The following is a 15,922-nucleotide window of genomic DNA, read 5'->3' as shown; positions in this document are numbered from 1 at the left end:
GTTTGATTTTTATAAAGAAAGAAGATGGCTTGGAAGTAGAAGATACACCAAGCAAAGGGAAAACAAAGCAAAACAAAACCTCAGATCTAATTCTTATTTACAAATATATTGTTCATTTACAGTCTGTCAGGTTGAGTTAAATAGAAAGATTGTTTTTATTGAACGTGTGGGGAAAAAATGGTATGTGGAGTGCCTATGCAATGTCTCTTTTTCAATTCTCGATGATCCTATGAATAGCATTTATACTCTCCATACATTTCTCGAACTTTTTGTGTTTGCCACACACTCTCGAGTATTAGGGTTGCTTTCAGAGCCTGTTAAAAATACAAATGTAAACAAGTACCTCAGATATAGGTGCCTGGACTAAACAAGTCCACAATAATTGTTACACATGTCTACTTGAGTATTTAAAACCTCACAGTTTTGTGAAAACAACCAGGATTATCACACTGTTTGTTGCCTTCCCGCACTACCCTTGCAGAAATAATTGTTTTCTGCTCTGACCCTACTCTTTCATAGCCTCATGAGATGAATGTCTTGCCTGATCTAACAAACACATAATTTACTCATGGCATAAATTTACCTCCGTGCCTGTATCTCACTCAGTACCTGCAGCACATTTTCCATGCTATCCTCCACCCTGTAAACTGTTACTGGGTTCAACATTCCATCTGACCACTATTGCTATTAGAGTAAATGGCAGTGTGGCAAAAAGAAAATATCCAAATGGTTTAAAATTTGGCAATGGCTTTCCTTCAAAGTGTTAAGGCACACAGGTTGAGAATATTACTGCTCTAACCTGTTTAGGCAACTCTGTGTCCACCATCTGTGTGCCTTAAAGGGGAAGGGTTGGTTCTCTTATAAATATCCTCCTCTTATGATCGTGTATACTCCACTGTATGTGAAACTCTGAGATTGAGAGGACTTTTGACAACCGCACCAGAAATCTTATCAGTCTCATTTGGGGGATTCATCCACTGTCTTCTGTGGGGAAAACGACAACCTATGACTGAGGCAAGTGTCTGGAAAGAAAATTGTAAGGAGTGAACTAGGTGTTCACACCAGCTATAAAAAGCATTTCAACACTATGAGATTAATTGTAAAAACAAACAAACAAACAAACAAACAAACAAACCCACCATATTTTCTTCTACTTACTCTGCAATACATACTACTTGTACCCCCAGAATATGAAGAATGAGTATGGATGTTTGTAATGTTTGTAGGTGTTTGTGTGTCTGTTTGTGTGGGTGTGTGTGTTAACCCTAGAAAGTTTAGCATACAGTTATTAAATGAATAATTACTTGAACTTTTGAAATGCTGTTAACTCATGCCATGCTTCACTTTCAATCGAAACTGAATCATAAACGTGATCCTGCATAAAGGAGTGATAGTGGATTGTTACAGAAGGGAGTGGTGGGAATGAGAGTATGGATGAGATCAAAATAATATTTACGTACATTTCCTACGCATGTGGCAAGACTTGCATAGCTTCATAATACTCTTTGCATCTTTTCTAATCCTAATCATCTTGCATGGTATCCCTTGTGACTCTAAAAGGTTGAACATAAAATCCTAACATGTCACTCCACCCACATCAGTTCCACAATTGCTTAAGCCTCCTATCTCTGCTTTCCTTGTACGCCTTCACTTAGAGTAAGAAACTGTTCTCCAGAATGTGCATCTCTCTGGTAACTGAAGTCTCCCCTTTTCTGTTTTCAAGGATGGGAGGAACAGTTTTATTGGACACCAACTGGGCGGGGTAGTGGAAGTGCCAAACAGCAAGGACCAGCGGGTCAAGTTAGCCAGAGCCATTCAAATCACCTACTACCTCCAGACCTATGGCTCGGCCACCCAGGACCTCATAGGGGAGAAGTGGGAGAATGAGTTCTGTAAGCTGATGAGGAAGCTCCAGGAGGAGCACCAGGACCTTCAGCTCTACTCTTTAGCATCCTTTAGCCTCTGGAGAGACTTTCATAAGACCAGCATCCTGGCCAGGAGCAAGGTCCTGGTGAGCCTCGTGCTGATCCTGACCACAGCCACCCTCTCCAGCTCCATGAAGGACTGTTTGCGCAGCAAGCCCTTCCTTGGCCTGCTTGGGGTGCTCACCGTGTGCATCTCCATCGTCACCGCAGCAGGGATCTTCTTCGTCACCGATGGAAAGTACAACTCCACCCTGCTGGGAATCCCCTTCTTCGCCATGGGTAACTATCCATCCTTGTGGTAATTGGATTCTTTCCGGTTTGGGGCAAGGTAGTACATTTCTTGACTTCTCCGATGGAAATCTGTTTTAATGTTGCCTTGGTGCATCCGTGTGATGATGGGAAAGTTTACTTGGGGTGGTGACTGTTTTACCTTATTGGGCTTTTCAGGAAATAATGGGCTGGCCACGCCAATTTCTCATTTCTGTTGGGGAAGTTAATGCTGTCAATGTATTTTAAACGTACCCAATATGGCAATTCTCTGCTCAGCTGCTTCAAAAATGATAGGTCAGGGATTTGGGGGTACAGATTTAAGGAGACCCAAAACCTTCAAAATTCTCAAACTAAATTTTATGGCTCATATTTACGGGCATCCTCAAGTTGTTGATGATAAAGAGTGACTATCATGGGATGAGGATTCTGAGAACCACTGGTGGGTTCTAATCTCAAAGAACTTCTTTATTGAACTTTATTAATTCATTTCAAAGTTTTTGCAGAGAATATACTCCATTTACCCACCTCTATATAAACTAAAACCATCCTGCTGCCACTGAAAAATGTGTCCTCTAATTTTTTCATCTCTGGTGGAAAAAAGTAATGAGCATCCTCTGTCAAGATTGTCCCTTCTTGTAAGTTTTCTCCCAGACATACATAAATTGTCTAGAAAGTAGTATATGAGTTGTGTGTGTGTGTGTGTGTGTGTGTGTGTGTGTGTGTGTGTTCTTGCAAAAGAAAAGATCAAGTCTGGGAAGAAAAGTGAGTGATGGCTCAGCAACCAAACTGATGGAGCTTATCAGAAAAGAGAGGATAATGGTGATAACTGTGGTACTGCAAAAGAGTTCTGTCAGATATAATATAATCCCTACATGCAGCGATTTGGAGGTGAGCTGTAATAATCGCCTCTAGGTGGTGAACTGACATGAGCAACAGAGCTTCAGCTGAAAAGTCATTGCTTTTCACTCCCCAGGTTAAAATCAGCTCTAAATTACAGTTTTATAATTAAATGAAAAGGATGCCAGAGTGTAGTAGGCATTTTTTAGGTGGCCCTTTTTGTTTTCACCTTAACCAACATTGTTGAGAACAACACTGCAAAGTAGATTCATATCATAGGTACTGAAATCAAATTTCTTTATCTGGAAACCTAACTTCATTGTGGCTATGTTAAGTTAGTTCGTCTCACTAAGCCTCAGTTTCCTCTTGTATAAAATAAGGATAATAATTGTATCATCTTCAAAGAATTGTGTTTTGAATGTAATAGAATATACCTAATGTTAATAGCACACAGCAAATGCTCAATTAAGTGTCATCAAGTTTTAGTGGTTAACCTGGTGTGTTGAATGCAGTAGATTCAACGATGAATACAAAACAGCCCTTGGCTTCAGGAAATTGGAAGTCCCTCTGGATTTTGCATATCATCTTTAAATGCATGTTCATTTTGTTAACAAAGTGTTTTTCTTTTTCCCAAAGAACTATATGAAAACTTTTTTCACCAGTCCAGTGATAAGGATGAGTCTAGATTTGAACCATTTATACTTATGTTTTTTGGGCCTTGAAATAATATAAGATTTATAAGAATCATATAGCATGAATCACAAATGAAACATGAGTCATTCAAGATTGAAAAATTAGATATCTTACAGCCTATTAGGGCTTTTTCTAAAAGTCGTGGCAATCTAATTAGGTAATGGAAAGATTTATCAGGAAAAGTCTATAATATATAGAATTTTATATTCCATTTAAATGAGAAAACCTGTTCTCTGGTGATGCTGAATTTTAGCATAGGCTCTACAAAATCAGATAGTGTTTTTATTCCTTAAAAAAATAATAAGAACACTGAAATCCACAATGAGGGAAAAGTCCAGACCCTGCGGCACACACTTTTCTCCTTTATGTGATTTTTGATCACATAAATCAGTCCTAGACCATGTGAGTGCAGACTCTAGGAAGGCTGGTGAATGGTTACTGTTCAGTATTCTTGCAATTCAAGTCCCTAAAGTATTCTAAAAGAAAGTGTTCTGCTATCTGAAACATAACAACGATAGACCTATAAATGTATACTTATTTAAGGTATTTGCTCTGTCAAGGGGAGGTTTGTTTTGTTTTGTTTGTTTGTAAAGTTATTATATTTTATTATAATAGTAAAGATAGCAAGATGAGAAATTGTGAAATGAAAGGAATACTCCATAGGGCTAGGACATCGTTTTTACCCCAACTTTTCCACTAACTTCATATGCTTTATTGGGCAAGTCTTTTTGTCTGAATCCTTTTGTCTGAGTTCTTCATATATTAAATGAAGGATTTGGACTCTTCAGTCTTAAATTTCAAAGATCCTACAATATTATTCTTTTCGTTCTTCAATTGAACTTAGAATTTGATCATTCCTTTATAAAAAGATTTAAGGTTTGTATTATCCTCAAACCTCTAATCTTCATTCTCCTTTGTTGACTTCTAGAGTGTGTGTGTGTGTGTGTGTGTGTGTGTGTGTGTGTCTGCGCGCGCGCGCAGAGCCTCAGACACAAAAAGCTGTGAGATACAGAAATCACATCTTGATGGAGGTGGTGAGGTGCGAGTGATAATTGAGCATCAGTAAGTTGAGTTTGGCAGATACATATCTCCTGGTACACACAGCGTTGGTTAAAACTAGTCTTTTGACGAAATGCAGTTTACCTAGTATCAAAGCTACATTACCCAAAGTCAGTTGTGTGTAAAGGAAAGAGGCCCAATTCCTTTTGTCAACCTCTATTTCTATTCCTATCTTCCTACAAGGATTTCTCTGAGGTAGCAAGTATTCATTCACTCTATTATGCTCCAAGATTCAATCCACTCATCCTCATTAGAACTCATCCCTGAAGCCAGGTATGTTGCTTATGGCATTCTGACCTTCAGTCATCTTATTTCTCACCACCTAACTTCCTTTCGTACTGCATCTGCTTGTTCTTTCTTATGACCATTCATCCACTTCATATCCCCACTGTCATTTCAGAGGCACATATACTGTACCTCTATATCCTGCATTTTTTTAAGCCTTTGTCATCTTGTATATTTTGTCCTGGTGTCCCTATAAGTAAATTTATGTCTGTCAAATTGTATATTACAGACTTAGCTATAGAAAAGAAAATGTTTATAGGCACATGTATTTTCTCTAGAAGAGATATCAGAAAAAGAAATCCAGACTTATAATAATTTTTTAAAACCACCTAAAATGTCCCCATTTAGCTCCAAGCCTATTGTCCTTCCTATACACAAGCACAAACCAATGAGAATGCCACTAATTTAATTTATAACCCATTGTCAGCCTTTTTTCTTTTCTTTCTTTCTCTTTGTTTTTTTCTTCCTTTCTTTCTTTCTCTTCATTTTTCTTTCTTCCTTTCTTTCATTCTTTTTTTCTTTTTGTTTTCCTTCTTTCCTTCCTCCTTTCTTTCTTCCCTTCCTTCCTTCCTTTCTTCCTTTCTTTCTTTAAACTCATTTACTTTATGTGGCTGTGTGTCCTTTTTCTGGAAGGAGAAATATGGGCTAATATCACCCACAGGTGCCAAGCTGGCTCCTGCTGTATCTTGTTGATACTTGGTGAATAGCTGCCAGGGGCTTTAGTAGCTTTGACTCACTATTATTTTTGCTGTCCATCCTGAGTTTGTTTTCTGTTCCAGAAGTCTTACTTTAGTCAGCTTGATGCCACGGGACACATGCAGACAACTTGGTTTTCTTTACATGAACCCAGAGTTTCCAGATGTGAGACTTTAATTCATTATCTAAAACTTAGCTTCACATTAATTTTTTTTATTAATTTATTCAGATATTTCTTGAGCACTTGCTATGTTCCAGGTACTTTGGGTTCTGGAGTCAAAGGTACTGAACAGAGCTGATCAAATTGTTACCTGCTTGGATCTCACATTCTAGACCTGCAAAGAGGAGGTATCAGACAATAAGCAAATAAATAGAAACTATGTTATATTGTTCATTAGTGATATAAAATATAAAAATTAAAGCAGGATAACAGATAAATAGCAGAGGTCGTCAGAGAAAAGCTTTTCTAAAAAATGAAAAATGAAGCAGAGAGCTAAATGAAGTGAAGAAGGAACCACATGGCAACCTGAGAAAAGAGTGTCCCACTCAAAGAGAACTATCCATGCAATATTATTCTTTTCGTTCTTAGTTAGGCAGAGCAAGAAAATTAAGGAAGTTAAGAAAGAACAAGAAAGCGTGTTGTTGGAGCTGAATTGGCAACTACCTTAGTGTTATGAGATAGGGTTAAGGAGGTATTATAGGGCCGGGTCCTGTATGGTACTGAGAACTTAATACTTTAGATGGAAAGCTTTCTGAAGTATTTTGAGACAGGAGAATGTGATCTGATTTACGTTTTAAAACACATTTGTACCTACTTGTAGCATCTTCGACTACAGTATGGAAATTGTCTGCAATAGAAGAAAAATGGTTATAGGGAGACTATGTAAATCATTACGGGAAATAATGGTGGTTTGAAATGCCGTGGGAATAGTGATAGTGGTAAAAAGGGACTAAACTCAGTATATATATATATATATATATATATATATATATATATATATATTCTATTTTCAATTCTATTTTCAAATATATATATATATATATATATATATATATATATATATATATTTGAAAATAGAATTGACAGGATTTGCTAAAGGACTGGCTATGGTATGTAAGAAAAAGAAGAGTCAAGTATGACCCCAAGCTTTGTGAGTTGAATAACTGATAGAAAGCAGTTGCCACTTATTGCCATAGAGATATTGTGGAAGGAATAAGTTGTGGGGGAAAAAATATCAAGAGTTTAATTTTGTATCTGCTATGTTAGAGATACTTATTAAGCATCCATGTGGGAAAATGTGAGGTTAGCTATATAAGACAATATTTAGATCAGGTTCAGAAGTAAAATCTTTAAGTTGGAACTGAAAATACAAAATTTGGATTCATCATGGCCTACGTAATAATGAAAGAAATGGAATCTGATAAGATCAACTAGAAAGATAAATACAAATACAAAATAGAAAAACTCTGAAATCTGAGATTGGGACCATTCCAATGCTTAGAGTTTGGGAAGATGAGGATGACTCAGAAAATGACACTAAGAATAATCAGGCAGTGAAATAGCAGGAAACCAAAAGACAATATTGTCCCAGTAGTCAAGCAAAGAAAGTTTCATGAAGGAGCAAAGGATCAATTGTTCCAGAATCTGCTAAGATACTGTGTCCAATGAGAAGTGAGAAATGTCATTTTATTTAGCAATTTGAAGATCATTGGTGACTTTGACCAATGATCTGCTTTGGAGGAGGGATGAGGGTAATTTAAAGAGGTTCAGTGGGGCTTGGAGGATCAGAAATAAAGACAGTGAGTAAAGATCATTTTTTTCTGGAGCTCTGCAATAAAGGGAAATAACAATGATTATATCATGTCGGGAATGCACAGTAAAGAAAGAAAGCTTCACAATAAAGCAGAGAGAGAAGGAAATTGCAGAAGCAATATCACTGAGTAGGAGAAATAGAACTGGATTCAGAGCTTCAAGTAGAGTCATTGACTTTATCTGAGAGCATAAACGGCTCATCTACAGTTAAGAAAAGGGAAGACAAAATATATGGACAGATCCAGTAAGATTGGTACATGTGGGGGTGGGAGCATGTGGGAATTCTTTTCTGTGGCTTCAACTTTGTCAGTATAATATGAAGCAAGTTATCAGCTGAGAATACATTTGAGAAAGGAGGTGTTGAGAAGAAAGTGAAGGGAATTTGAAAGAGTCACTTTGGAAAATTGGAGAATGAATGAAAGCAGAAAATTTAGGAGAATAACTAGAGAGCAATAAGGGTCCACTTGACCTGCCTTCCTGGAATACTGTGGTTTATACTGTATGTACCAAATATCTATATGTCATTGTTGATTTCTTTTGTATGATTGAGCAGCGCCTTCATCCAGACCAAGACAAATCTCTATTACTCAAGCCTTGGCTTGGAGATGTTATTATGTACCCTTAGAGAAGTTATAACCCTGAGTTTGAGCTCAATATAAAGAAGATGCTCTTATTTTTTCCTATGGGCTCTCCACATTGACTTGGCCTAAATGGGAATAAGAATTTATCTAGGTCAGTGATATTTCCAGCGATTGTTTCTATTTTAAGTGGAATATCCTAAACTAAATATTATATTTATCTTATATTTACAAATAATATAAATCAGTAAAATATTTGTTAAGAATATTTACTAATAGTTTTTGAGATAATAAAAACCAAGGAGTATGACCATAACAGTCAATGATATAAACCACATAATGAAAGAAAGGGGATAGTTTTACCAGAAAGACCTGGTTATAAGATTAAATTAAACTACTTCTTAACCAAAAAAAAAAAAAAAAAAAAAAAAAAAAAAAAAGAGGGGGAAGTGGGGAAGAAACAGGTTAGATCGCTCGTTTCATTGAATGAAAACCAATCAAGATCACACACACAAAAAAGAGAGACTGATGCAAGGTACCTAACTTGTAGCTTTTTAGATGAAACTGATGAACATAATGAGGATTCATCATAATACTTAAAAGTAAGTTGAATTCACTTTCTGATTCTATCACCGTCCCCTTCCTTTCCTCCGTCATGGTCAAGTGCCAAGGCAACTTTATATATTTAACTGTATTGGCGCAATGTTTCATGACTAATAAGTGATCAATAACGGTTTCTTAAATAAATGACATAATTTTACTAGTTCACAACAAAGATAAAGCTTAATTTTTTAGAAATGGATATACATCTATATGTGGAATTGTATGTTTTTAAAAACCTTTTAGAACAATGGCTTTTAAACAAAGTTGTTGGAAGTGATTATGTAATGAGGGGATTTTGGATTTACAAATATGAGAGTTTAGTCTAAACATTAAATCTTTTGTTTGGTGCCTCATGCAAATTAAAAGTATTCCCATGGCCATTTTATCATGGAAATGGCTTCCTTATTTGCCCAGAACAGCTGTTTCTATTAAAGAAGGAAATAGTCACCAGAACTATTCTCAAGTCTGTTGCGGAGCCAAGGTCAAAACATGTATTGCTTGATTTTTTTTTTTTCCTCCCAGTTTCCTTGAGTCTGTTAGCTGTTCTCAAATTGAGCCCCAAGAGCTCCTCAGGACGTGCTGGGGTACAGTGAGCCCTGAAAAGAATTGATCCCACAGAACCCTGGCTACTTTTTCCTACTCTGACCATGCACTTCATGTTCATATTTTTACATGACAGTTTTTATAAAGATTTAATTTGAGGAAAAATTCCTGTGGATTAAAAAAAAAAAAAAAGTTTGAAAAAGTCTAGTCCTCTGCCATGTTATAGTGCTTCCTTCATAATATAATGGAAGGTAGATACTAAATTTGAGATGAACTAAGTTTATTTTACATCCTGGGTGGCTGTGCTTCGTTTGACTGTTATATCCACATACTTCCTGTAGTCATTTTATTGAAGTGTTTCTAGAGGTGTGATTTCTACGTAAGACCTTAAGTTTCTCTATAGATAAATCAACCTAATTTTAAGATGCAGAAACTCTAAAGGGATAGAGGTAATGAGATTGTATGGTTGGCAGGGGAAACTGAGTGAGACTGCCAAAGGGTAGAATTTGTTGTCTTCCAGGGTTAGAATGTCTGTCTTACAGGTCAGGAAACGTATTGTAAAGGCACAGTTGTAAAACTAGATTCTCTTAATTAAGTTGACAAGAGATAATATATTAGCCAGAAGCTCTGTTCTGGTAAGCTTTCCAAACAGTGCTTTACACATATCCCCAAACCAGGCTTCCCTCTCTCGAGATACATAAAAAAGACCAATTATTGCTCTGTAGGCTTTATGATGAGCATAAATTATAACATAGTGATGTCTGATGAATTTCCTTGTACCCCTCAAAGAATGCTGCCAAAATGCCCACCCCTCTTCCTAGATTCAGTGTAATTCCTCCCTGGAAAGTTCTGTATACACAATGCAGGTGCCCACAACGCTGGACCCTACCAGTCTATGTTGGCCACCATCTTTTGCTGATAAACTGCCTCTCTGACGTGAATCAACACTACTGACAATGTTAGTAAATCAACTAAGTAAATAGAGTTTCTGTTGGGACTAAGAGACATTCTTTCTCCTTTGATTATTTATTGATAAAATGAATTTAATCATCAGGGTGACCATCCTATTATGATTTCCAAGGGTTTGAGTTTCCTCCCTTCTATTCCCCACGGTGAGCTTTCTATGATATTTTTTCTTTTGGGTTATGTTATTTATTCCAGTCTGTGTCACCCTTTGCCCATTCTGCTAATTCTTCTTAATCTTACTCTGAGAGATGAAAACCCTGAAGGACAGGCACATTGTGTGAGCGTTCCTGTATTCCCCAACCCACCCAAACACTCCTGCTTACTCAGCTCAGCACCGCTATGTTTCTACAGCAGTCTGGCCAAGGGAGAGAGCTTCATCCAAGGCGACCCATGGGCTTAACCTCTACGTAGGCTTCTAACTCCAATCTCTCTCACATTCTTTGCTCCTACCAAAACCAAACTGCTACATGTCCAAATACAAAAGACTGTTTCATGTCTCATGATGTTCCTTTTCCCGTAAATTACCTTCTATCTCTCCCATGTTCTGGTTTTCAAGGCTTAAATGTCTCTTGCTCTATAGTATTTTTTTACTGACTTCCAAACCCAAGAATGACTGATTTTCTTTTTTGCTTGACTTTGTTCTGTGCTATCTTCACTTCCATGCAGAGCGGCAAAGCATTCATTAGAAAGGATGACTTGCTGTTTTTGTATCCTCAGCAACTAATAGTGGGGCAAGCACAATAGAGGAAGTATTTTAAAGTTATTTGGGGGCTGACTGAATGAAGGACAGCTCTGGCATACTAGCCCACTATGCATAACTGGTCTTTGCCTTGGGTTCCTCGCACAGCACTTGGGCAGGTGACTCTCTGTACTCCCCATCGTCACCAAAGCATTTTTTTTTCCTACCCTTCTCTTCCCTGATCTTTGCACTGGAAAATTGATTTTTATGGCCTGCATCACCCAGACTCCCTTGTCCTTTGGCTTTGGGCTGGGCTTGGCCAATAAAGGCATAACACCAGCAGACAGTAGGGCAGAAGGAAGACGAGGTCACGGTCCTTCTTCCCTGTTCTTTTCGTCACTATTTTGACACTATTTCTCTGGCAACAACTTCAGCCTCTGACAGGCAGTCACTCCCCCATATCTATAGTTCTTACTGGACCCTGATAATACTGTTTACTCCCTTTATTCCTTTACCCTCCAAAGTGGTAACAGCTTCCTGCTCTTGATAGTCTCTGCGTATGTCAATATTCCTTTTTGTTTTAGAAATGACTCTGTCCCCACCTCTGTAAGTAGTCTCTCAATTAAGGCCTTTTTTATTTATACTATCTGAGGGATATCTACATCCCTCTCTATCTCTGTCTCTGCCAAGCCTTTCTATCTCTTGCGAGATGTGATATAGTACCCCGATATCTTGCTGGGTTTGAAGTCCTGCACTAAAGTCCATCTGCTTGCCTTAAGTTGCTGCCTAACTCTTGCCAACCAACCTTCTTCCGGGGTACTGGACCCTACTTTCCACCAACCCAACTCCTGGCCATTAATGGACCTAGGAGCAGTCTGCTTTGCCTACCTGACTTTGATTATCAACTGACACCTAGACATCTGCTGCCATATGCTGCTTGCTATTTTGAACATCTTAAGTTTATGATGTCCTTTGGACATTATGCACCATATCTCCTTTTAAAGGCCAGTCTTGTATCAGGATTTATTTCTCCTACTTTTATAATTTCTGTACTTAGCTTTCTCCAGTAAGTCAAAGTTTTAGGGCATGCAAACTTCCTATGCAGATTTATTTCTGTATTTTTCATGGCTATTTTGATATGTCATTTTTGAGAAAGATTCTAAAGGAATATTTTCAAATATCCAGGTTTTGGGGGCTCTCATTAACAGAGGCTATGCCCTTTATGAAACAAGAATGAGAAATTATCTCCTTGGAGAATTCCATATCACTATAATGATTTTTAGGTCATGGTGGCTATTTTCTTCCTTGTACCTAGTTTAAACTAAAGATAGTTTGCTACAAAATTGTTGCCTTGCAGTCAGATTTTCCAAATACATATGAAAAGGTTGCCTGTCCTTGTTTTGTGCCATCATGCCTGTGCTTTTGCAGCTATAAATAAACATTGGCTTTCATTCCTGGCACATAACACTGCAAGCTTCTATCTAATTTGCTGTCCATACTCACCCTGAAGTCCTTTTCAACACTGCTGCTTTCCAAGTATTTCCTTCTCATTGAGTATCTATGTCTCATTTTCCACAAAGCTATTCATTTTCTATTTTCAGGGTTGACACATATCTTTCTACCAACCTTTCTTCTCTCTTAGAAACCGTATTTTCTATTCCTGAGTAGTAGGATTTTTTTTAATTCATTTTTCTCTTATTACAACAACAATGCATATTATAGGAAAACATTGAAAGAAAAAAAAAAGTATAAAATCACCATCCAGAGATAACTTGATAAAAATTTCATGTGTATGAGGTCTGACAATTAGGTTCGCGAACTTGTTGCAACAATGTTGCTAACCTTTTTTTGATATCAGAGGGATTATTCATTATGAATTTGTACCAACTGGACAAACAGTTAACCAAGTTTACTATTTGGAAGTGCTGAAAAGGCTGCATGAAAAAGTTAGATTACTTGAACTTTTCACCAACAATTCATGGCTCTTGCATCATGACAATGTACCAAGTCACCCAGCACTGTCTGTGAGGGAGTTTTGAGCCAGTAAACAGATAACTGTACTGGAACACCCTCCCTACTAATCTGGTCTGGCCCCCAGTGACTTCTTTCTTTACCCGAAGATAAAGGAAATATTGAAAGGAAGATATTTTGATGACGTTCAGGACATCAAGGATAATATGATGACAGCTCTGATGGCCATTCCAGAAAAAGAGTTCCAAAATTGCTTTGAAAGGTGGACTAGGCACTGGCGTCGGTGCATAGCTTCCCAAGGGGAGTACTTCGAAAGTGACCATAGTGATAGTCAGCAATGAGGTATGGAGCACTTTATCTAGGATGAGTTCCCAAACTTAATTGTCCTTCCTCGAATCCTTTGACTATATCTATAGTCAGATAAATGTGTAGATATAAAGCAAGATGGCTATGTATATACGTATATTATTATGCAGTGTGGTTTTTTTCATTTAATAACTCAAGAATTTCCCTACATGCAGAAAATGTATAAAGGCTGTATGTATACTTTTTTTTTTTGACTAATAGTTATATGTTAACACCCACCCAAACACTCCTACTTACTCAGCTCAGCACCGCTGTGTTTCTATAGCAGGTGCCCACAATGCTGGACCCTAGCTTGAATACGGCTCAGATTAAGAAATAGAACATCACCAGCATTCCAAAAGCCTCTTGAGTGTCATTTTCTAATCGTGTCTTTTGCAATAACCATTATCCTGACTTTTAAGGTAATCAGCTTTTAGCTTTTCTTTATAGTTTCACCTACCTATGTTATAATGTGCATACAAATATATATACTATTGTATCTTCTTAATGAACTAAATATTTTTTCAGTATAGACTTATTTTCCATCCCCAGAAATGCTTTTAGCTTTAAAGCCTATTTTCTGATATTAATATAGCTTCATTAGAATCTTTTTTTCACTGTATACTTTTAAGTATACAGTGTATGTTTTTTCATCCTTTTAGTAGCAACCTTTTCGTAGATTTTCTATATGTGTCATGTGAATTGCACATAGTTGGATGTGGAGATTTTTCCTGTCTAATGATTTTTGTCTTTTAGCTGAAGAACTTAGTCCCTTTAGTTCCTTTAATATAATTTCATATATTTTTGCATTTAAATTCACCATTTTATTTTGTGCTTTCTATTTATCTCACATGTCTCATATATATTTCTATCTATATATTCTTTTTCACTCTCTTTTTGGCCATCTTTTGGATTGACTTAAAATATTTTATTATACTTTTATTCCTTTCACATGTTCGAACATTACGTTTGCTTCTAATTTTGTGACTGCTCTAGGAATTACAATATTCATACTTATCAAAATCTAAAATTTATCAAAACCTCTATTTTCTTCCTTATATGATAAAGCGATTAGATCATTTGAACTCCACTTAGACACCCTCCTGACTTATACATGATAGCTGTCTAGCATTTTAATTCTAATGTTATTATTTAACTTCATCAGACATTATTTTTAAATTTACAATTCAATGTCTTCTTCATTTACCCACATACTACTTTTTTTGATTATCATGTCTTACATCTCAGACTTTTTATCTGGAATCACTTTCTTCTTTCTAAAAGGAATTATTTACTACCTTTAGAGATGTTCTGCTGGTGAAAAACCCTTTGTTCGTTGTTGTTGTTCTGAACATATCATTTTTCTCCTCATAGTTGAAAGTTATTTTGGTTGACTATAGAATTTTTTTCATTACATTGAAAATAATATTCTCTATCATCTTTATTCCATTGTCTTTTTCCTGTGACTGTTTTTAAGATTTTTCGTTGTCTTTGGTTTCCTGCAGTTTCATTATGACATATCTACATGGGACGTTCTTTGTATTTATCTCACGGAAGATTCACTGAGCCCCTTAACTTCATGGATTATTGTCCTTTATAAATTCTAAAAAGCTATCTAATCAAAAATTATTTCTATCTTGTTATTTTCTCTCCCTCTTGAGCTGCAATCAAACATAGGTAACAACTTTGCATGTCTCTTATCCTCCCTTTTGCATTTCTCTTTGTCTCTCTGTGCTGCATTCTGAATAATTTCTTCTGTTTGATAGAACAGTTTACTAATTTTCTCTTTTGCTGCATGCTTGGTCTGAATGTTTGTTTACTCCCCAAATTCATATGTTGAAACCTAACTCCCAAGGTAGTGGTATTAGGAGATAGAGCCTTTGGAGTTTATTAAGTCATAAGGGTACAGCCCTCATCATTAGGATTGCTTCCCTTATAAAAAAGACCCCAGAGAGCTAGCTCCTCCCCTCTACTATGTGATGGACCAATGAAAAGGGGTCATCTATGAACGAGGAACTGGTTCTCGCCAGAAACTGAATTTACTACCACCTTGATCTTGGACTTCTGAGCCTCAAAGGCTGTGAGAAATAAATGTTTGTTGTTCATAAGGCACCCAGTTTATGGTATTTTTGTTATAGCAGCCTGAATGGACTAAGACACTGTACCCAGGCTATTGCTAGGGTACCCATTACAATTTTAATTTTTATTATTAATTTTTTTTCATTTCTACAAGTTTTAGGTGTTTTTTTGTTGTTGTTGTTTGTTTTTTTGGAGCCCCCTATGTCTATTTCTATTTTGTGTTATCTGAAGATAATTTTAAGAGTATATATATACACACACACACACACACACACACACACACACACACAGAGGTTTTCCAAAAAATGTATACACATTTTAAGAAAGAAAAACTGTATTAAAATTGTAATACTCAATACATACCGATAACAAAAGATGAATATAAGTCACATTTGACTTCTGCAATTACAAGAGGAGCTCAAAGTGGTTACCATCAGCGTAATTTTAATAGTTTTTCCTTTCTTAAAATGTGTACACATTTTTTTGCATCGTGTGTGTGTGTGTGTATGTGTGTATTTAAGGAAGCATAGTTTTCTATATAATCATTAACATATTCATAACTTTTTATAATCATTCCATT

The 15,922-nt window shown here is 36.6% G+C and overlaps 1 protein-coding gene across 2 annotated transcripts in view; it reads left to right on the top strand.

Annotated features, from left to right (window-relative positions):
• The window catches only part of PTCHD4 (patched domain containing 4), a 183,779-nt gene that overhangs the window by 55,976 nt on the left and 111,881 nt on the right, over positions 1-15,922 (top strand). For both annotated transcript variants that reach the window (XM_033102796.1, XM_033102795.1), the window contains one exon: positions 1,724-2,204. In XM_033102796.1, the coding sequence (XP_032958687.1) occupies positions 1,724-2,204 (481 nt within the window). The remainder of the gene's footprint in view (positions 1-1,723; positions 2,205-15,922) is intronic.

The sequence above is a fragment of the Rhinolophus ferrumequinum genome, chromosome 3 (genome assembly GCF_004115265.2).
Source record: "Rhinolophus ferrumequinum isolate MPI-CBG mRhiFer1 chromosome 3, mRhiFer1_v1.p, whole genome shotgun sequence".
In the NCBI taxonomy this organism is placed as follows: domain Eukaryota; kingdom Metazoa; phylum Chordata; class Mammalia; order Chiroptera; family Rhinolophidae; genus Rhinolophus; species Rhinolophus ferrumequinum.
The sequence above is the reverse complement of the archived record's forward strand: the minus strand, read 5'-3'. Positions and strand labels throughout refer to the sequence as shown.